This window comes from Melanerpes formicivorus, unplaced genomic scaffold, assembly GCF_026170545.1.
Source record: "Melanerpes formicivorus ecotype bairdi unplaced genomic scaffold, bMelFor1.0.p_v2 SCAF_35, whole genome shotgun sequence".
Classification (NCBI taxonomy): Eukaryota; Metazoa; Chordata; class Aves; order Piciformes; family Picidae; genus Melanerpes; species Melanerpes formicivorus.
In genome coordinates, this window is record NW_027142387.1 from 6,826,026 (window position 1) to 6,848,231 (window position 22,206).

General features: G+C 42.4%; 1 protein-coding gene across 1 annotated transcript in view; it reads left to right on the forward strand.

Moving 5' to 3' along the window:
- COL1A2 (collagen type I alpha 2 chain) overlaps positions 1-22,206 on the forward strand; it is a 40,532-nt gene that overhangs the window by 11,795 nt on the left and 6,531 nt on the right. Inside the window, exons 13-42 of the mRNA XM_068157031.1 lie at positions 709-753; positions 1,006-1,059; positions 1,167-1,211; positions 4,067-4,120; positions 5,135-5,233; positions 5,319-5,363; positions 5,476-5,574; positions 6,023-6,076; positions 6,170-6,277; positions 6,615-6,668; positions 6,775-6,873; positions 7,733-7,786; positions 8,149-8,247; positions 9,000-9,053; positions 9,714-9,767; positions 9,894-9,947; positions 10,043-10,096; positions 10,881-10,925; positions 12,495-12,593; positions 13,277-13,384; positions 14,591-14,644; positions 15,224-15,277; positions 15,859-15,912; positions 16,043-16,096; positions 16,199-16,306; positions 17,802-17,855; positions 17,947-18,000; positions 18,916-19,077; positions 20,487-20,594; positions 21,089-21,196. Of these exons, the coding sequence (XP_068013132.1) occupies positions 709-753; positions 1,006-1,059; positions 1,167-1,211; positions 4,067-4,120; positions 5,135-5,233; positions 5,319-5,363; positions 5,476-5,574; positions 6,023-6,076; positions 6,170-6,277; positions 6,615-6,668; positions 6,775-6,873; positions 7,733-7,786; positions 8,149-8,247; positions 9,000-9,053; positions 9,714-9,767; positions 9,894-9,947; positions 10,043-10,096; positions 10,881-10,925; positions 12,495-12,593; positions 13,277-13,384; positions 14,591-14,644; positions 15,224-15,277; positions 15,859-15,912; positions 16,043-16,096; positions 16,199-16,306; positions 17,802-17,855; positions 17,947-18,000; positions 18,916-19,077; positions 20,487-20,594; positions 21,089-21,196 (2,187 nt within the window). The remainder of the gene's footprint in view (positions 1-708; positions 754-1,005; positions 1,060-1,166; positions 1,212-4,066; positions 4,121-5,134; positions 5,234-5,318; positions 5,364-5,475; positions 5,575-6,022; positions 6,077-6,169; positions 6,278-6,614; positions 6,669-6,774; positions 6,874-7,732; positions 7,787-8,148; positions 8,248-8,999; positions 9,054-9,713; positions 9,768-9,893; positions 9,948-10,042; positions 10,097-10,880; positions 10,926-12,494; positions 12,594-13,276; positions 13,385-14,590; positions 14,645-15,223; positions 15,278-15,858; positions 15,913-16,042; positions 16,097-16,198; positions 16,307-17,801; positions 17,856-17,946; positions 18,001-18,915; positions 19,078-20,486; positions 20,595-21,088; positions 21,197-22,206) is intronic.

Sequence of the window (22,206 nt, forward strand, 5' to 3'; positions counted from 1 at the left end):
AGGCAAAAATTTGTGCTGTGTGCAGCATTTAAAACAAGGTGCATTCAAATATGTTCCAGATACAGGTGCTCTAGGACAAGGACTCATCACTGTAGAGCAGTATAGACCAACTGCTGTAGAAAAATTACTATTAAAGGGCAAGGGGTCATGTTCTAATGGCTCACATCTCAGTATTATTGGTCTCAAGTTAAATACCTGAGGAAGATCCTTCTTTCCAGCCAGCTGACTGGAACTTTGTCACCTTAACCTAAGGCAAGAGAAAGCATCATTCCTCTTCTGCTCTAGCTTAAGAAACAGCTGCTGATGTTTTTTCATGCAAGGGGGTTGGAACTAGAGAATCTTTAAGGTCCCTTACAACCCAAACCATTCTATAATTCTATGACTGATTTGAATTGATAGTTGACTATCCAGAACTTAGCTGTTAGGTGTGTGCTACAGAGTAAACATCAGAATAAAGGGGATAAAGAAAGCTGAGATGGGCAAAGAAAGCTGTGGCCTTCCTCCTCTAAGAGGATTTCCACTGGCTGGGTTTCAGTATATGCAGAGACCTTAGGACTTGATGTTCCTGGTCTTGTGTATTGTGGTGCAAGTGCTACAGAGGAGAGATGGTAAAATCCAGCAGTTATTCAACTGCCTCTTGATGATGATGTGCTGTCTGTCCAAAGCATCCTTTAAGTAGCTGCAGCCTGCAATCTTTCTTTTTCACAGGGAGAACCTGGTGCCCCTGGTGAGAATGGTACCCCAGGACAACCTGTAAGTACTTGTTGCTGCTGTGGAAAATGTTGATCTGATAGATATGATTCAGCCACCATTTTGGTGCTTTTTTTTGTCATCAGTGATACTCCAGCTAACAAGACACTTTGATGTAATAGTATGTGAACATTTAAAGCAGGATTGCCTGACTGCAAAACACTTCCTATAGAGACTTAGTAAAAGAGAAAAAAAAATGTATGTATCTTTATTCAGTGCATAGATAGAAATGAGTTAAATTAATTTTTCTTTCAGGGTGCTCGTGGTCTCCCTGGTGAGAGAGGAAGAGTAGGCGCCCCTGGACCAGCTGTAAGTGGTTTCCTATCTCCCTCTTTGTCATCATGACCAGCCACCTACTGTGGCTTTCTCTGATCTTTGACCCTCTTTTCAAACTCTGTTTTGTTCTCTCTTCACAGGGAGCTCGTGGAAGTGATGGCAGCGCTGGCCCCACTGGACCTGCTGTAAGTTTCAGTCTTTATCTTTGACAATATGGAACCCATTAGGCTTGTGTCCCTCTTTCTGTTAATAAAGGATGTTTTGGGCTTCCAAGGAGTTACATTTTTAATGCAACTGTTGATTATCAGACCATCACAAAAAGATTTCAGGCAATATCCTGAGAGCCTCAGGATTTATATGTAACAGAGCTATATCAAAGGAGCCAAAGATTCTCATTTGCTCTGGTGAGTTCATAGAGAAACACTTGATGAATTCACATTTCTGACAGAACTGTTCTCATCCCCAAACCAAAGAATATTTACATCTTTTAACAGATACATACCATGCCCTTGTTGCAAGATGACTAATTATAGGCATCCCAAACTATTATATAATCTTCAGGACACAGCTTTGCACCTGCAACATTGTCCTGTCTAACAGGAGCCAACCTTTTTCATTCACTATTAATACCTGAGTTATGTGAGCTAGTGGGAAAGGTCAGCAAGATCACAGAATCACCAAGGTTGGAAGAGACCTCAAAGATCATCAAGTCCAACCTGTCACCACAGACCTCATAACTAAACCATGGCACCAAGTGCCCCATCCAGTCCCCTCTTGAACACCTCCAGGGATGGTGACTCTACCACCTCCCTAGGCAGCCCGTTCCAATGGCTAATGACTCTCTCTGTGAAGAACTTTCTCCTCACCTTGAGCCTAAGCTTCCCCTGGCACAGCTTCAGACTATGTCCTCTTGTCCTGATCTGACTGGTAAAAGCTCTTCTGCTACATGCTGATCCAGTGTAGATTTGTCCATTTGAAAGGACTTGGTGTTGCCATAACACATACTAATTTCAGCAAACCTCATTTGTTTCAGTTTAAAAGCTGTAAAAAAATTTCAGGCATAGCACAGGACAGTTTTTTCTTCCTCCCTTCAAAACTAGAGTCAATGATGAAGCCATACCTGGTTATGTTAAATATGCTAAAGTTCATTTTAATATTCCTTGTCACTGGAAACATCTGTCATGCTTGAACAGAATAGGATGTTTGCATAGGTGGGAATTTTGCTGCAGTTCTGCTATAGGGGGTATTGAAAAATACATCTGCTCAGACATTTGAATTGTAGGCAATTAGAGACCTGACAGCTAAGAACTGATGTTGGACTTTGTAGTAGAACCAAAACATTTCAGCAACTCTATAGCTGGAGAGAGGCTTTTTATGAAGTTATGTAGGGTAGCACAAGGGGTCATAGCTTCAAGCTGAAGGAAGCTGCTTGAGATGAGACATTAGGAAGAAATTCTGCCCCATGAGGTTGGTGAGGTACTGAAACAGGTTGCCCAGAGCAATTGTGGAGGTTCCAAGCCTGACAGTGTTCGAAGGCAGGTTGGCTGGGGCTTTGAGCAAGTTGGGCTGGTAGGAGGTGTATCTCAGTGATCACTGAGGTCCCTTCCAACCCAAACCATACTATGATTCTACTATATGAAAACTATCCTGGAGCTGCTGATTGTAGAGGTGTTACTATGAAGGACTGTAGCAAAACATGGGTCCCAGTGTCTATGGCAGGCTAAAGTTATTTTACACATACTTAGGTAATGATGCTGCAAACATCTGCACAGCACTCATTAACACTCTTGTTTTCAAAACTAAAGCAGAAGTAATGTTTTATTCTTGCCACTGGCAATTCAAAACAAAAAGGTCATTGCAATAGGCAGTCTGGAAGTTTACCTTTTCATTCATATCTTAAAGGGTGGTTAGTTTTTTTGCTTTACTTAATGCAAAATCAGTGAGAATTTCAGGTACTCTGTTTATTACAGGAGGTTATAGAATGCTGGCATCCAATTCCTCTTTGCCAGCTGACCCATTTTATTCCCTTGGATTTGTGAGGCAGTTTCATAACAAATATTTATCATTGAAATATGTTAGTGCACACAAAAAAAGCAGGTATCGACCCCCAACAGCCAGGAATAAATTGGCTATTTCATTAAAGAGTAACAAAGGCTATGAATCCATCAGTGCATCTTCTCTTGTGGTGTCTGGGTACTGTACCTCAGCAAGCTTCATAAACCCATTGTCATTACAAATCTCACAGACAGAAGGGCTTCTTAAGCTGACATGCCATTGCCAGTGACATAAAAACTACCCAACTGAATGAGAAGTCACTGGGGCTGCACATATTCACTGCCTCAGAAGGCACATTCTGAATATGAATCAAGATTAGGAGTGCATTCACATGTTGGAATCAACTCCTGCCCTCAGCTGCTCTTCAATATAATCCAATTTTTGGTGCATTCTTACTGACTTTAATGTAAGTTGTGCCAAGTACTGGCTTGTAAAACATGAGAGATCTTACCAGCCCTCTTCCCTTGTCTGATGAAGGAAAAATGCTGTCATCAACACAGGGCTGCTGTGTGTGACCAGTTGTACAGAAGGACCACTGGTGTGAAAGGTTGCACAGTTACCTCTGCACAGTAGAGGTGTTGGAAGCAGCCACCTGAGAGCTGCATGTGCAGGATGCACAGCTCCATTAATTCATTGTGGGACTTCACAGCCAGACATCCTGCATTGCAGATGTCTGCCTCTGTCTATCCTCTGTTGATTCTTTCTCAGGTGTTTGGCCTCAAGGCAAGGTTTTACAAAATTGTTGCTTAATTCACACTTCATCTGCACTGCAAATGTTTCTCGGTGCTGTCCTCACTCTTAACTCTTTATAGTGAGACAGATCTGTCAGTTCAGAGTTCTAAAAGGCAGCTGGTCATGTGAGATGGTCATGTGCAAGAGTGTCTCAGTAAATGTGCGTTGTTTTAAATCTCTTTACTTCAGCAAGCAAAATTCTTATGTCACCTGTGAGTCCCCCTTACACAACTGCTTCTCTTTCATTTCCTAGGGCCCTATTGGTGCTGCTGGTCCTCCAGGCTTCCCAGGTGCTCCTGGTGCAAAGGTATGGCCATCTGTTTCTGCTGGTACATTTGATAGTGAAAACAAAATACAGTAACAAGTATTGCTAGGCAGAAGAAAAAAGCCCTCTCTGAAAGAGAAATTATTTTTTAGCAGTCAAGATGAGGATGAATTCCTACAGTATTTGGAGGATGTTAGATAAGCTAATTTAAAATAACAGCAGATACTGCACAACTGAAGGCTGATGCTGTGCAGGTTCAGGAAGACACACAACCTCTGTTTTCTTCTTGCTGCTTCCTATGTGGTGCAGTTGTGTACACCTTCGAAGGGAGACACAGATCATGACAAATAATCAGTTTACATCAATTTACAGAAGTAGTGGAGGACCAAGGAGCTGCATTTAAGTATCTGGCTCCTTCCAAGCCAAGTTCTTGATGTAATTTCAAGATTTCCTTGATGTAATGTCTCCATTGTAATTATGGAGAAAGTTGCATTTAAACATTCCACGTTTAGGGCAGTGCCATTTAGTTCTTGCAGAGTATAACTGAGATGATTCAATCAACTGAGTTGATTGTTCAGATCTCAGCATTATTATCTAGGGCAGAGTCTCATTATTTTTTATTCTACTTTTGTCCTTCCAAAGAAGGACAGAGCATTTGGGGCCCATGCACTGCATTTACAGATTTCACAGCTGAGAGATGCATACAGAGGTGTGGTGTGACAGTGTTTCACCCTTAATGGAAGTACACAAACTCTGTCACAACAGACAAAACTCTCACCTTAATCCCCCTTTAGAAGAAAATCTAAGTATTGCTGCTAGACCTCTTACTGTTAACTGAGGGAAGACAAGCAAAAATTGAGATTCCCATCCTGCCTATTCCTGTCAAAATGCAAGACTTCTTGAAGCCGTGAAGTCTTTTCTGATGTAGATGTGAGTGTGTTCTCAGCATGTAGTTTCAAGAGAAGACTGTCTACATGTCCAGGGTGAACTATGACTATTTGGGATTGCCCTCTCACTGTGTACACTGATTGAGGGCTCTGTCCTTCTCCCAAACAGGGTGAAATTGGACCTGCTGGTAATGTTGGTCCTAGTGGTCCTGCTGGTCCAAGAGGAGAGATTGGACTTCCTGGGTCTAGTGGTCCTGTTGGCCCTCCAGTGAGTAACTTGCCAGATTTTCTCTGTTGTTGGATGGGTGCACCTGAGACTCTGAATTAACTGCTATTGTTCTCTTTCTTGATAGGGCAACCCTGGTGCTAATGGTCTCCCTGGAGCTAAGGGTGCAGCTGTAAGTACAACCATGTTTACATTTTTTCTGCTCTAAAACCCACCCAATTCAATTAATGCAACAGAAAAGGTAATGGGCTCATCATACCTTTTTTCCCCCCTCTGTTGGACAGGGTCTTCCTGGTGTTGCTGGTGCTCCTGGTCTGCCTGGTCCCCGTGGTATTCCTGGTCCTCCTGGCCCTGCTGGTCCTAGTGGTGCTAGAGGACTTGTTGTAAGTTATGAGACTGCATATCTTCAATTGAAACTTGGACACAGTGTCTACAGATCTCTCTGGATATATTTTTGTGTTTAATGCAGATATTTATTTCTTGCTCCACTATAATTAAACGTTGTGGTTAATTTGTGTCTCACTGCTTGCTTCAGACACTGAAGAGGTTCACTTTGCACTCTTTTGTCTCTATTCATCTTGATAGTATCAAGAGAGATGTGGCAGCAACCTCACAGCTAGGCCCTTAATTGGAGTCCTCAGTAGAGGAACCAGCCCTGAATGTGTCATAGTTCAGTTACTGTCACTTATAAGCATGTTTAACATGTTTCTGTGCCTATTAACCCAAATTGCATGATGAAAAAAGGGTTTGATACATAAAAAACCCTGTTTAAGTAGAAAAGAGATTTTGGAATAGTACCTAATTTATGATCTTTTTTGTTTTGGACTCTAGGGTGAACCAGGTCCTGCTGGTGCCAAGGGAGAAAGTGGTAACAAGGGTGAGCCTGTAAGTATGGCAACGTGTGAAGGGTTTTTCAATCAAGAAGCCTGATAGTATCTGCAACACTGCATCTGATTTCTTCTTTATTGCCTCAACTAGGGTGCTGCTGGACCCCCTGGCCCTCCTGGTCCTAGTGGTGAGGAAGGCAAGAGAGGCAGCAATGGTGAACCCGGCTCTGCTGGTCCCCCAGGCCCTGCTGGTCTAAGAGTAGGTTTGCTTTTCATGTTCCAGAAGTAGAAACAGTGAAGGTGACACAGTGTGGGCCAGGTTGTGGGATCCTAGCTGCTGGCTAGAGCCACTGTTAGGTTACAATGAACATGAGAATGTTGTGATGCAAGCAGATCAGAACTTAAAGAAATCTAAAGGAAGTGTGAGAGGTTTCTCTCTCAATGCACATTTACACAGAGATGAATGTGCATAGAGCTGCACTTAGCTCAAATTCAGCAGACCTGTTTGGAAAGCTGAAATTTAGCAAGCACTCCATACCTTACAGGAGCAGATTTCCTCCTTTCCTTCTCCTGATTTGTTTTGTGTTCACTTGCAGGGTGTGCCTGGATCTCGTGGTCTCCCTGGAGCTGACGGCAGAGCTGGTGTCATGGTAAGACTTTGTCTGGGTCATCATTTCTTGTCACTTTTCTATTATATATACAGATGAGTGATGCTTTTTGCTACTTTTGCCTGATTGTATGTATTTATTTTGGTAGGGACCTGCTGGTAACCGTGGTGCTAGTGGTCCTGTTGGTGTTAAGGGTCCTAATGGTGATGGTGGCCGTCCCGGTGAGCCTGGTCTTATGGGTCCAAGAGTAAGTTTGAACTCTGGTGTTAAGTTGGAACTGGGCAAAAAAAGAAAACTACTTAGACAGTTCAGGGGCAAAATTACTCAGAAATCCAAGTGCAAAATCTCAGCCTGTGCTAACCATGGTGTGGGCACTTCCGCTGTTCTACTGAAAAATAACATCCATGAGGAAATAATTAAGAAGCATCAAAATATTTATTGGAATTACTTTCTTTTGTCACTGGTAACATTTGATTGCCCTTTTCTTTGGCAGTGGTAGCACTTGATTGCCTTGTCACGGAGCAGTGTCCCCTTGTGCTGGATACTGCCTTGACTTCTGAGAGGGGGTTCTGCTTGTGATGAGTTACAGAATGCGATGATTAAGGTTATAGCTGAAGTGTGTGCCTCCTCTTGTAGTTAAAGAACAGCAGCCCCTACTAAAATGGTGGGAGATGGCTGATCTCAATTATTTCCATTTGATTTTTGCAAACAATTTCACTGAGAACAGCCAGATGATGTCCATGTCATTGTCTTTTGTCCTTTTTAATCTACTCAGACTTTGTGGGGTAGGAAGAATAAGAGTCTTCAATGCACACATGAACTGTTAGGCATCTGCAGACATTTAAGCACATGCTATGCTAAAGCAGAGCCTAAATTAGTTGATCTGAGCAAAACAGGTGCCTGCTTTAATTGTCAACTGGCAAGAGAGCACACACCACCAATTTAAACTTCAGTGATTTAGATTTAAACTTAAAACTGCTTCCACAGTGTATGTTGATGACTTGGCACCTCTCTGTGTGTGTATGTGTGCATGTAGACAAAATCTGTTGGTTAATTGTTGGGTGAGTTGGTTTCCTTTTGAAAACACAAAACCTTTGCTTTCTCAGGGTCTCCCAGGTCAGCCTGGAAGCCCAGGCCCTGCTGGCAAGGAAGGTCCTGTTGTAAGTACTTTGCTTTTCTTTCTCTTTCCCCATTGCCTGTGAAACACAGACATAAACAGATTTTAACAAGCAAAGATTTCAGCACTGAGCTCTAATGTAACTCTGTGTAAAAACGGCATGATTTACTGCCCTATTGCTCAGAGATCAGTGAGAAACCTCCTATTCATCTCTGTGGGTCTCAGATCAGGCCTGTGTCCTGGAAGGGGAAGATGGAATACTCAGTTCTACAAAAAGGAGAAAAATGGAGGAACGCATGAGCATGCAATGTAGAAGCAATGTTTAAAAGTTCAGTGGCATTTGCTTCCTGTCACTACATGTTGCTCCTAAGACTGAAATCTTTAGTAGTATGATTTTTTTTCTAGGGTTTCCCTGGAGCAGATGGTAGGGTTGGACCAATTGGCCCAGCTGGTAACAGAGGTGAGCCTGGCAACATTGGATTCCCTGGACCAAAAGGTCCCACTGTAAGTACAGCACAGAAACTTCCTATTAACATAAAATAATTCCAGACCAATCTGTAGCTCCTCAGCTATTACCAATCAAATACACCTTCTCATGTTCTCCTGTACTGCTTATTGGATGGCATCTACCTACATTCAAGTGTTCCGGTTTAAATTAGTTTCTACTTATCTAAAATATGATTAAACAAAGGAAAACCAATGCCATTAGACCAGGAATATTTGGACATTAAAGTGATTACAATAATAGATGTCTAAATTATCATTCCTGCATGCCCATCTTAGCATTTCTGTAACAGTTCTATAAAGATTGGTGGCCAAGCCTGAGTTTCAGTTCCAGACTCTTGTTATTTATGAAGCACAATCCAAAGCTTACTCCATTTAGAAGAAAAGCTCTTAGTGATTTCAGTGGGGCTCTTGACACGTCACATGGAGGCCACAGATAACAATAACCATCTCCTGGATTTGTGGTGTTGCTAAACATACATATCCATGCAGTGTCTGCAGAGGACACTGTTCAGAGAGTCATGAATGATGATCTCAAAAAATACAGGAATTGGAGTTTTGACTAGACATCTATTTTGAACTATTCTGCCTAAGTGATTCAGCAGGGTAAATGGAGTTTGTGAGTGTTTGAATTAGGGTTAAAGAAATTACTAGACTACATTTTCTGGCAAGGAGGGTATCAGTTTAGTATTTTAAATGGAATCTAACATGAAGTGTTGGTTAACTTTTATATCTTTTTCTTTCAACTTCAGGGTGAACCTGGCAAACCTGGTGAAAAAGGCAATGTTGGTCTTGCTGGCCCACGGGTAAGTGGATATATTTGCTTTATCAAGCTCCTGAAAGCAAAAGGTAGCTTTTTAAAGCCTCTGTAATAAGATAGCATGGTCTTATGCAAACATGAATAGATGATGAAATAGAAAAGCACTGGGGAATGCATTTATCTAGCCTCATGTCAGTGAGGAGCACTGCTTAAAGGATAAATGAAAACTGCCCTTCTTGAGTATGAATTGGGTAATTAATAATGGAATATTAGATAACTATGAAGAGGACAAAACAGCAGTCCCCATACAAATTGTTTTTTATTTATCTTGCAAATTGCCAACTGAATTCTTTCATTTAAGGGACCAAACATTTGGTCTGTTGTGGGAAAAAATGCTGTCAGCCAGGTTCCTATAATCTGTAAATCCCAAAGAAGTTTCCTTAAGGATTAATGTGCTGCAATAACCAAAACAATCACCAGAATATGATGGTTGGACTTGATCTTGGAGGTCTTCTCCAACCAAAACAATTCTGTGATTTAAAATGGAAGGGGTCTTTAGTTCCCTTTGAGAGGGAAGCTCCTACAAGTAAATGGTGAAGTTCAAAATATGCAACCAGACATCTTTGTTTTGGGCACAGAATCACTGTAGTAGGTATTATTCACAAATCAAGCCTTTGATAACAGCTTTCTGCTTGAATACATTTAGGGTGCTCCTGGTCCAGAGGGAAACAATGGTGCTCAAGGTCCTCCTGGAGTCACTGTAAGTAACAGCTTCCACATAGATCCAGTATGTGATTTACCTTTCATGACTGGGACTTCCCATTTTGAAACCTGTGTTCCTGTATTTCTCCTTCCAAGTTAATCACTTGGTTTTCATTCCATCCAGGGCAACCAAGGTGGGAAAGGTGAAACAGGTCCCGCTGGCCCTCCTGGCTTCCAGGTAAGTTACTATGTGCTCTACTCCAACTTACCTATGGTTTATGAAGCAGGAAGTGCTTCAGTCTTCACTTTGTTTGTATTCATTTTTTTTCTTAGGGTCTGCCAGGTCCCTCAGGTCCGGCTGGTGAAGCTGGTAAACCAGGAGAAAGGGTGAGTGGCAGACAGCACTCCACAGGCAGGGGCTGGCATTGCACAACCATTATGTTTACAATTGCACACAAGGGCTTGGTGGATCAATTTGCCAGAGCAAAGCAATCCATGTTACATGCAGACTTTAATGGTCCCTTTTGTTAAAGCTGGCCACAAATGATGTTGGAATTTGCAACATCACTTTTTACACTTTTGCTGTGAGACTTAGCAAAGCCAGTCCTTTGCTGTTCAGGCCTTAAGCAGCAATAATATTGTCCCCTCCTCCAAAAGACAAGTCAGGACATGGAAAATATTTTATACTCAGTTGATTTCAGTGCATTTATGATGATGTGCAACTGAGGTGGCCCAGTGGTAATTCAGGCTCTAGGTTCTGCTCCATTAAAGTATCTGCAACCTGCAAATTGTGCATCCTATGTGTCAGAACCACATTTAAGGTTCATAGTTACATCCCTGTGAAAGAGTTGACGTTGCAGGTACCTGAAAAAGGATCTTGGAATTTAAAAGCTAACTCTTAAGATGAGGGGCTTGGACTAGATGACCTCCAGAGGTCCCTTCCAACCCAAACCATTCCATGATTACCCTGTTTCTGCTTTGAGATATTGTATCATGCAGCTCTATGAAAAGGATTTATTTCTATCTAAAAGATTCAGATTAGTCTGAAGGTTTTCAATGTGCTGCTGCAATTTGAGAAGCATTTCTACTTACTGCTAAGAAACAAAGCACCATTTCAGCTGGTAAATTTGATTTAGAAAGAAGCTTTACAAATACATCTGTGTTCTTCTAGGGTCTTCACGGTGAATTTGGTGTTCCTGGTCCTGCTGGCCCAAGAGTGAGTAACTTACTTGAAATCTACCCCAGATTGTATTAACAATGTGTTCAATAATGTGAGTAGCTGCATAGATTTCCAAGATTCTCAAGACAAACAGCTCTCTTCAGCTACAGAAACCAGTGTATTACAACAAACTCCCAGGCAGGAGGGAGAAAGTTCTCTGCTCTTTGCATGAGTCAAGCTGTATAATTGTTTGACACAGAATCTATATAGTTGCAAGTGTTAGTAAACTTCCCGATAAGCAGTATGAATCTTACCCAGATAATGATATCCTGTAGTAATGAACCTCACAATGAGAATGTGGGTGGCAAAAGACTGATCCTACAGTCTTATACTGAGGCCTGGTGCACATGAGAATTTTCATCTCCAGTGCTTCTGTCACCTTCCTAGCCTGACCTTTGCAAGGTGAGAATTTTCACCTCCAGTGCCTGTCACACTCTCAGCCTGACCATTTCAGTTATATTAAATCTTGCTAGCCAGCTCCTACCTAATGCCTTTGTGAACAAATGGTGGGTTGGATCCAGAGCCTGGAGTAGTCATTAGAGGACATTGCCTCCTGCTTCCTATTATACCTGCACTGCAGGGGGCTCTTTGTGGAGGCCATGGTGGAGGTCTCATTTATGTAGAGCAATGAGTAGTTTATAAAATGTTTCATCAATTATTTATTCTCCAAATCTACCCTATAAATGAGGTTGATGCTTAAATGACTTTTGTTGCTTCCTCTTTCCTTCTGACTACCAGATTAAATGTATTTATGACAAATAATCTCATTCACTTCTACCACTTACAGCAATCAGTTTAAACAGCACTTTTCCTCCCTGAGGCTGTGTTAGTAATCATGTCCTCTTTAAACTTGCACTTGGCTGATCTATCCAAACCAGGCCCCCTTTATCATTGTAGTAGCAATTATTTGCCTGTGCTCTAGCTTGCCTTAAGCATCTCATGCTCACCCAGAGCATATTTCATTCTGTATTCCAAATTAGGTCTTTCTTATGCTTTGTACAACAAAATTAACACTTCTTAAAGATGCCTTGCTGCTTGTACCAGGTGACATCTGCATCATATTGTCAGCTATTTGCTGTCACCTTTCCCTCTCTGTCATTTTCATCAGCTGAAATTACTATTTACAGCACAAATCCTCATTTTTGGTGCCTAAATAAATGGCCTGGTGCTTTACATTCTTACTTTTGTCCCACTTCCAGCATGTTATTCACTTCTTCCCTTGCCAATCCTTCTTCCTGTCCACAACAGCTTCTACCTTTCTGATAGCTGCCTATTGGCACAGTAGCCAAAATCCATGTTCAAGAAACATGGCTTGTACTTTGCCAGCTGTTACCATGAAGCAAGACTTCACTAATTCACTCTGCTGAATTTGTGTCTACTTTATTTTATGACCACTTGAGCTGATACTCTGCACAACTCTAATGCAGTTCTGGGTGGTTTGTTCATATAAACCTGTATTACTGCTGGTTGGTGCTTTGAAACCTCTAAGCTATGGAATAACTCCAATGAAACCTCTAAGCCAGGGAATAATTGAAGGAAAACCTCAAATCACCTTTTCTCCTGCAGGGTGAACGTGGTCCTCCTGGTGAAAGTGGTGCTGTTGGTCCTGCTGGTCCCATTGGCAGCCGTGGTCCAGCTGGCCCACCAGGCCCTGATGGTAACAAGGTATGCCTTTGCCAGCTGCCATTGCTTTACTGTTGAATTCCAAAACCTTCTTTCCTAAGAGCTTAAGAGATAACTGGTAAGAGGTGGTTACCTACACATCATAGCCCCTGGGTCATTTCTTCCAGTGGTGAAGTTCTATCCAGCTTGTCCACACTAATATTAAAGGGGTTTATGTTTAGCCCTTATAGATGATGGGAGGGCAACCCCAGTTTGGACTCAGTTGGAATACAGCTTGTCAGCTGGGTGTAATAGGGTCTGTTTTGAGATAGGGTCTGAGATTTTGGGCAAAAATCATACCAAGTTCTATTTCTACCCACCTCTACACAACGTTAATGTCTAGTAAGGAATATTTTCCCCCAAACATTAGCACAACAATGAGCAGCCGACTACCAAAATCATGTTAGCTTGATGCTAACTGAATATGGCTCTTAGTTTTCAAGATTTTCATGGGGAGTCTGGAATATGGGACACTCCAAAATCTCAAAAGCCCACAAAATCAGAGAGAGGGTTCATGTCTAGCATCTTCACTAGCTGGAAAAGTAAAATAAGTACAATGACTTAAGACAAAATACTCCTCCTCATGCTGTTCGCAAGCAAGCATAACTATGGGCAAAGGAGTAAGGACAGAGTTTAGTTTCAAACTGGGTGAGTGATTTGACTCTGTCTTATGCTGTTGCTGCTAGGGTGAGCCTGGCAATGTTGGTGCTGCTGGTAGTCCTGGTCCTGCTGGCCCTGGTGGAATCCCAGGAGAGAGAGGAGTTGCTGGTGTTCCAGGAGGCAAAGGTGAAAAGGTAAGATGGACAACCTGCTTTGTTTCTGCGAGCACAGCCTTGGGAGATGCTTGAGTTTCATTGACTTAAAAATCCTGCAGGTTGCCCCAGCATGACTTTTTACAGTGAAACTCTACCACTTAGTAGTCAGTAAGTTGAAGGTTTTTTTTGGTCTAACAGACCAACAGTCTTGTCTAAGGTTGTTTTGATCTTTGCAGTAAATTCTTTACAGGATTGCTTAATAATGAGCTTATCTTTACTGAAGAGGCTGTGGTTGATTTCCCGGGGAGGTGGTTGACTCACTGTCCCTGGAGGTGTTCCAGAGAGGCAGAGATGTGGTGCTGAGGGACGTGGTTCAGCCCCAGCCAGTGTTTTCCAACCAACACAATTTTCTGATTCTATAAAAACTAAAGCTGTCTGTGAGTACAGACTTTATAGCAAGAATGGGCTTACTGATCACAAAGGACTGACTCTCTGATTAAATCCTTGGCTGCTCTAAGTGCAGTGAACATGACATAAGTGCATCAGTTACAGAAGTGTTGTGATTATATCGGTTTCCTATAAAATCAGAAAGCATTTTAGCCTGGGTAAGCTCTAACATAAAGCTGTGATGTCTGATTGAAAGTCATGTCACCAGCTCTGCTTTATCCGTATCATTAGCTGCAAACCTGGTAGTTACTTTGTTACAAACATCTCATCCCATATTCTCCTCTCTTCACTATTTAAGTTCTTTAACTGGGATTTATGGAACTGACTAAAAAATTTCCATAATCATTTAGTGTAAGTGGAGTTGTAAGGAAATTAAGATGAAAACTGCTTACAACATTTTATAAACCACAGTGCACTGACTTACAGATTAATGCAGAAGAGAAGGATGTCTTAAAGAGATAGAGCATAGTGCTGGTCTTATTTGAGCTGATTTCCTGACACTAGGGACAGCCTGGAACTAACCTTTTGCTATATGAAACGTATGGTGCTTTTTGAGACCACTCATCCAACATCATTGGTTTTAACAGTTGTTTTTCTGCTTCAGATTGAAAGTAGGATAGGATAGCAGGATGCCCCCTCTCTGGAGGTGTTCAAGGCCAGGTTGAATGAAGTCTTGAGCAAGCTGGTCTAGTGGAAGCTGTCCCTAGATGATCTTTAAAGGTCTCTTGTCACCCAAAACATTCCATGATGTTTGCTACTAACGTGGGGTTTTGTTTTTTCCCCCTCTGTGTATTCTAGGGTGCCCCAGGTCTGAGAGGTGATACTGGTGCCACAGGAAGAGATGGTGCTCGTGTAAGTACCTTTTGATTGTATGTCAATTTACCTTCCTACACTTCAGAACATAGTGACTAAAAATGATGGTCAGGACTTGCTTTTCCCACTGTGCTGCACTTCTGCTCATATGTGCTCACTTTTTGTACAAATCAATATGATTTTGTTGCACTTGTCCAGGGGTGCTTGAATTTGAGGGGAGAGAGAGAAATGATCATCTCATGCACACAAGCAGAGAAATTACATCACCAAGAACCTTGTATTTCATAGACAATTACTCACTGTGACATTTGTCCTCTTTAGCTTCATGGGCTGAGCCCAGAGAGCTAATTCTAAAAGCAGCCTGAAAAGTCACACTAAGTTATCCTTAATTTTCAGCTGCCTGTCCTAAAATTCATACTTTGGAAAGGAAATAACAGAATAGATTTGGGTTTATGAAATAATGTGTCCTTTATCTTGAAAACAGCTTTAGATATTGTCCTCTGTGTCCAAAACAGAAAGTCATACACCAGTCACCAGGAGGAAGGAGCAAAAAGTATTAGAAGTAGTCATTCCTGCTTAGAGCTTGTTAGAAATGGTGTCCTCTCTCTTGACCTACAGGGTCTCCCTGGTGCTATTGGTGCTCCTGGCCCTGCTGGTGGTGCTGGTGATCGGGTAAGTCAAGTCTTTGAATGAGAAGCTGTCTTGTTTGTTCTTACAGTTTACCCATACAAGAAAACCATAAAAACCAATCCCATCTTTTTAGTATGGAGGGGTTTTGCAAGATTTTCAGATTTTGAAGGCAAGGGTTATTGGGACTGTAGAACCATTCAGTGAAGTTTGTCAGGAGTCAAAAAAACCCAACCCCAAACATCTCCCCAAATGAGTACAGAAGGGATGTACATCTAGGTGGCAGTGGGGGAGAGGGTTCTGATTTAGGCTTTATCTGAAATCTTCCCAGGTGAGGCTTATCTCCACAGTCCTCCTCACACTGAGAAGAGGTTTTTGATGTGATGAACACATCAGCTCAGCACAATTCTTTAGCCTGTCTGAGCAGTGGTAGAGGTAATTAAGACGGGAGAGGTTAAAGGAGAAGCATGTTCAGGAACACCCTCTCCATTTGAGAAAGGAGACTCCCTACATACATCTGTACCACAAGATCATCCCTGTTTTGACTGCAGTGAGGCCTTCCCCCATGTTTTCGTGTTTCCTGCCATCTGTCATTATGTTGTCATGTTTTCTGCCATCTGTTTTAGGGTGAAGGAGGTCCTGCTGGTCCTGCTGGTCCTGCTGGTGCACGTGGCATCCCTGTAAGTAGCAATTCCTGCAGTTTTTCCTGTGTCAAAGACATGATGTTCAGAAAAATGTGCTTTGAACAAGGGGAAAATGCCCTTTTAAAGCCCATCCTAACCAGTCCTCTCTTTTTTGTCCTCTCTTTAGGGTGAACGTGGTGAGCCTGGTCCCGTAGGTCCTAATGGATTTGCTGGACCTCCTGTGAGTATTGTTTGTGCTTTCCTCTTCCTGCTACCATGCCATTCCTCTCTTTCCTTTCCATGCTTGTCCAGCCCCTCAGTCTGGATATTTTTCTGCCCATAGGGTGCAGCTGGTCAACCTGGTGCTAAGGGTGAGCGTGGACCTAAAGGCCCCAAGGGTGAAACTGGACCAACAGGTGCTATTGGCCCAATTGGTGCTTCTGGACCACCAGTAAGTGAATTGTGCCTTTGTAAAATGAATAGTCTTCAACTGTGCTATGCAAGCAGTACACTAGCCTGAAGGCCTCGAGTTTGGAAAGGGTAGTTAAGGAAACAATACTTCAAACTAGACTGTGGGGAAAGTCACCACACTGATTTTTATACATGATAGAAACTCCTTCAGTGAGCTCTGGTTGAGTGTCTGCAACAGAAATTAAGAGGAAAATAATAGTTTTCAGCTTGCTCTGGAGATCAGCAAAATAAGTCTGTCTTGGACCATTCAGGGGGCAGTTGTGTAATTTCTGAGATGAGGATGTTGATAGCTACCTCTCAAAGGCAGACATGCTATCACAGTCTGGTTTTCAGACCCAGTCATATAGAAGGCTATGTGCAGATTTCTCTGTGCACCCACTAGCACACAGGCTTTTCCTGTGCTAACACCTTTACAGCCTAAATGTGCTTTGTAGCACATACGCACAGCTCCTTGCTGGGGAACTGGTTGAAATGCTGCAGAGAGTCAAGCCCTGGTATTTCAGATAAAGTGCTGCAGGATAACATGGGTTGGTGTTCTTACTGTTCAATTCCAACAGAGCAATGCCAGGCCCTGGAGCTATGTGGCTGCATTAGTCAGACAGTGCAAGGAGAGGACCTGCTGTTCTTTGCCTTCCTATGTCCTTCACATTTTGACTTCCAGATTTTCTTAGGTGCACATAACATTTACAAGGAAAATTCATTTGAATCATAAATGCCTTGTGCAACTCTTCTCAACAGTACTGATTTAAAACGTCTCTGAGAATTTACTACCCTAGCATCAGGACAAAAACTGGGGTTTGGGTCCAGTCCTCCTCCTGTTAAAGCAAAAAGCAGTATCTCAGTTTCACCCTGGACTCAGCACTGGTGAGGACACACCATGAGTCCTGGGTTCAATTTGAGCCATTCACTCCAAGAAAGACACTGAGGTGCTTGGGTAGGTCCGGAAAAGGGCAAGGAAGCTGGTGAAGGATCTGGAGAACAGCTCTGATGAGGAGCAGCTGAGGGAACTGGGGTTGTTTAGTGTGGAGAAGACGAGGCTGAGGGGAGACCTCATTGCTCTCTACAACTACCTGAAAAGGGGTTGGAGCCAGGTGGGGGTTGATCTCTTCTCCCTAGTAACAAATGATAGGAGGAGAGGAAATGGCCTCGAGTTGCACTAGGGGAGGTTTAGGTTGGACATAAAGAGAAACTTCTTGACTGAATGAACTGGCACAGGCTCCCCAGGGAGGTGGTTGAATCCCCACCCCTGGAGGTGTGTCAAAGAGGCAGAGATATGGTGCTGAGGGAGATGGGTTAGCCCAGCCTCACTGAAATTAGAGAATGGTTGGACTTGATCATCTTAAAACTATTTCCCAATCAAAATTAATCTGTGATTCTATAAATTTACCCAAGGGTAAGATGAGCCTTTATGCTAGACAGGGAATATGAGCAATCTTTGCCTTGACTGATTCTCTTTTTCAATCCCTCATACATAGGGTCCTGCCGGTGCAGCTGGTCCTGCTGGCCCTCGTGGTGATGCTGGTCCTCCTGTAAGTCTTCAGGCTTTTGGCCCTGCCCTTGTTTTTCAGGAAGTCTTTGTTGCCTTTAAATCAAATCTTCCTTTTCACTTTTTGTTTCTAGGGCATGACTGGTTTCCCTGGAGCAGCTGGAAGAGTTGGTCCTCCTGGCCCTGCTGTAAGTAACTAATGAAGTTCTTAGGGGAAACAAGTCAGAAGTTGCACTGGTTAGGGACAATCCTCATTTTTGTTACATTGTCACAAATCCTAGCTCCGCTGGAGTCACCTCAGGTCCTTACAGGACTGGAGATGATAAGAAAGGCTCTTTTCTACTTAAAATCCCAGAGTGAAGGTTACACATTGATTTTGTGGTTTATTTTACAACCCCTCAAGCATCCCTCTGCAGAAAGAAAAGAGGAAAAAGGTGGAAAACAGGAGCGGGGGGGGGGTGGTGGAACTGAGTTCCTGTTCACCACAAGTGACTGCATAGCCACTGATTTTGAAAGGCATAAGAAGGTCATATCCTATCTGAAAAAAAGAACAAAAATTCCATTGTGCCCACATTTTCTAAAGCCTCTGCAGTTGCAGCCCCTGTCTCGAGCAGGGCAACCTCTCATTGTGTTGAAAAATGTGAATCCTTGCTTCTTTATTTTTTCAGCCAAGAAGTCTCATTTCAACTTGACATTTGTAGTTTTCCTTTTCCAAGCTGTTTCCAACCTTTTCAAAAAGGCATTTCCTTGCTTAGATACCCTACATTTAAATATAGTCTGAATCCCAGTAGCCAAAGTAAAATCCTGTTCAATTAGAAGAGGTTTTGTCTTCTACATTTTTGAGTCTCCAGAGCCAAGTCAATATTTTCCCACCAAATTTTTGTCCCTTTTACCTGCACTAACTAAAAAAAGTAAAGGTTAAATCTCTCAGTTCAACAATTCCACTGATTCCAGCTGCTAACAAAAGGAGCAGAAGCTGCCTCTTCAGAACATCCAAAAACCTGTGTGTTGCAAAGCACAACTTCTGTACAGGGAGATCAAATGATGTTCCCCCAGTTAATGAGTCTGTATTGCAATGATGTCATATTGATACTCAATCCTAGGGCATCACTGGTCCCCCTGGTCCTCCTGGCCCAGCTGGCAAAGATGGTCCTAGAGGTCTGCGTGGTGATGTTGGTCCAGTTGGCCGTACTGGTGAACAAGGTATTGCTGGCCCACCTGGTTTTGCTGGTGAGAAAGGTCCATCTGGAGAGGCTGGTGCTGCTGTAAGTTCATATCTCTTAATGTTTCTCTTCCTCCAAATGTCCTGACTTCTGAGATATTCTGGTACCCACACATTTAGCAAAGTTTCTAAGTAGAAGCTCCACTGAGAATCAGGAAATTGCTTATAGACACATTTGACAAACATGCTGTGACAAAGTGAACCTGACCTCTGAGTCAGGATTTCCTCTCATTTACTTTTTTCTTGTGGTGATTTGCATCTTTTCTCTGCAAGTAGCCCAAATGAAAGCAACAAGGCCAAGAAGTTGCTCCTTGGGCTGAGAAAGGGAATCAAAGCCTCCTGCTCAGACACTTAGCTTTGTGGATGGATAAAAGGCAGAGCATATGAACATAGATTCAGAGCTAACTCATTTCTGCATCACAAACTCACATGTGTGAGGATCACACAAAGTTTTCTGTGGCCAGGTTGGCTTAGAGTTATGTAAATTAATTAACTCTGAGTGTCTTTAATCTAGAATTGATGGGGGGTTTACAGCCAGACACATTTCTGTCTCATGGAAGTGTGCGCTCATGTGAATTAGCACTCTATTGCTTCTCAATTAAATATTATAGACATATCTTGGCAGAGGGATGGAACAAGGCAAGAGGGTCCCTTCCAACCTATACCATTCTATGATTCTCCTGTGATCTGCAGAAGCTGCTGCTAAGAATGAAATCTTGTGTCATTGTCAGGCATGGATATTAAAATGTTGTAGGTGACAACTGAAAAGTTGCCTTTTTCTGTCCAGTATAAAGCAAGACACTTTCCAATGTTTATGTTCTAATCTAACTTCAATTATGAAAAGCAATTGAACTTGTAGGCTTGACTGTAAATTAGATAATAATTTAGGGTAATCTGTTAGGCCTGGTTTAGCATCACATATGCTCAAATTTCAAGGACATGAAGAAGTCATCAAATTAAACTTGACTTTTCAAATGGTCAGTAAGGGTTGTCTGGAGATGTCAAGATATCACCTAGATATCTTCTAAGGCTGTTTCATGATCTCTCAGGTGACCTGTCTCTTTGCTAGAGAATCCTCTCACAATGTCATCTTCTCTCACTGAATGCTCCAGCATTCACTGGAGAGTTACAGTAAGAATTATTAAATATTCTGGGTTTAATGCATTACCCAGTGGTGTTGAATGGGAAAGGTTAAGAACATGTGTCTAGTGTTGTTCAGACAGTGTTTTCACTGGAAAACAGTTGTGAGGGGAGTACAACCAGCATCATAATTTCACAGACCTTTAGCTTTGGAGTTTCAAGTGTTACAGCTTGGTTGCAGCTTCTTGCATGCACTGACACACACTGAGAGCTTTGGAAAGTAGTTCTTGTAGAGCTAAACAAGTGAGAGATTTGGAGGTCCATAAGAATTGTTTTCTTTCTTAATATAAATAATATTCTTTTTTGCCATAGGGTCCTCCTGGTACCCCTGGTCCTCAGGGTATTCTTGGTGCTCCTGGTATCCTTGGTCTGCCTGGCTCTCGGGGAGAACGTGGTCTTCCAGGCATCTCTGGAGCAACAGTGAGTATATGAGTAGTTAATAACTTTAATTTATGACCAGTTAATAGATTAAAAAGAAAAGTGTAAAAAAGAAGGCTGAAGTCTCTTTTTATGGGAAGCTAAGGTAAAGGAGATATAGATTCTGCTGTTGCCATTGCTGCTGCTAACAGAGGCTATGGACCTAACAGCCTTGGAGCAGTGGCAAAAGTTGTTGCTTGCTGCAGACAAAGAAGACTTGTGTCTGCAGGTGGGCATGGTTTTTGAGTGGTCTTAGAGGCTTCTGATAGAAAAAGTAGAAAACTTAGAAAGAAGCTAGTATTTGGCATAGTTAGGTCTGTTTCTTGTGTCCTGCTTCTTTTTCACTTCCAGGATGGATTGCAGAGAAATGTTTCTCTTAGATATAGCCCAAAGGTTCTGTAAGACTGGTGTGTGTTGTACTGTAATGTCACATTTTCTTAAGACTGATTTGTGTTGTATTATAATGTCACATTTTGTTACCACTGTTCCTGTATTAGGGTGAACCAGGTCCCTTGGGTGTTTCTGGTCCTCCTGGTGCCCGTGGTCCCTCCGGTCCTGTGGGTTCTCCTGGTCCAAATGGTGCTCCTGGTGAAGCTGGTCGTGATGTAAGCTATGTCTTATTTCCTCTCCAGAATTGCATTTATTTTATTCTGAGCCAAAGACAAATACACAGAAATCGTGGATGGCACCTGGAGGCTGTTCAGCCTGCAAACTTATGTCTTCTGGTGTCTGCAGGGAAAACTGTAGCGGGATTCTAATAGACATGGATTCCCATCCTCAACTAGATGACAGATTCTTCAAGGCACAAGTTGTGTCTGCAGTCACTGTCAGGATCTTTTGACTAGTCACTTAATTGCCAAGAAATACAGAGTAGGGGGAAAGGTTTTTTTCTGAGTTGGAGATGTGAAAAAATGGTGCATTCCAGAGGATGAAGCTTTGGCTAGGGAGAAGAATAGCTTAGGGAAGCTCATTACCAGCACCTTAGATGCAGTGTACATACACACCTTTAGGGAAGTATAAAACCATACTTTATAGAAGTATAATAAGATATATTTTAGGAAAGCATAAAAATCAGTTTTACTGGAGGGATCTGGTGGTTGGTGATATTAAAGACAAAGTGATTTTTAACTTAAGGCTGACTCAGAAGGCACACGAAGCACATCACACAAAATGTTGATATTCAGTTACTGGAGTCCCAACAAAACAGATACACTTCAGCATTGTGGCTCAACAACAGAATGTTTCCTGCTGTGCATTCCCTCACCAGAAAGTGTAAAGCAGGTTTATAAGATAGGATGTAACAGGTTTGACAGAACTTGGTGTGACAGGCACTGCTGGACTACAGAGATCAGTGAAGGTGAAGACACAATGGAGGACCTGAGTCCTGTGCAGGAGGAGGAATGTGGGGAAACTGTAGTTGGACAAATTGCTCCCTCTTGATTATTTGGAGGAGAGGGCCCTGCTCCCAGATCTTCACAGAGCAGCAAATTTACCCATCCAATTAGCAGTTCACCTTGAAGAAGGGTATCCATCCGGTGGCCATACAAGACTCATGCTTTAAGAACAGTTTAAAGAACACGTTAATACATTGTCTTAGTATCATAGTATCATTCAG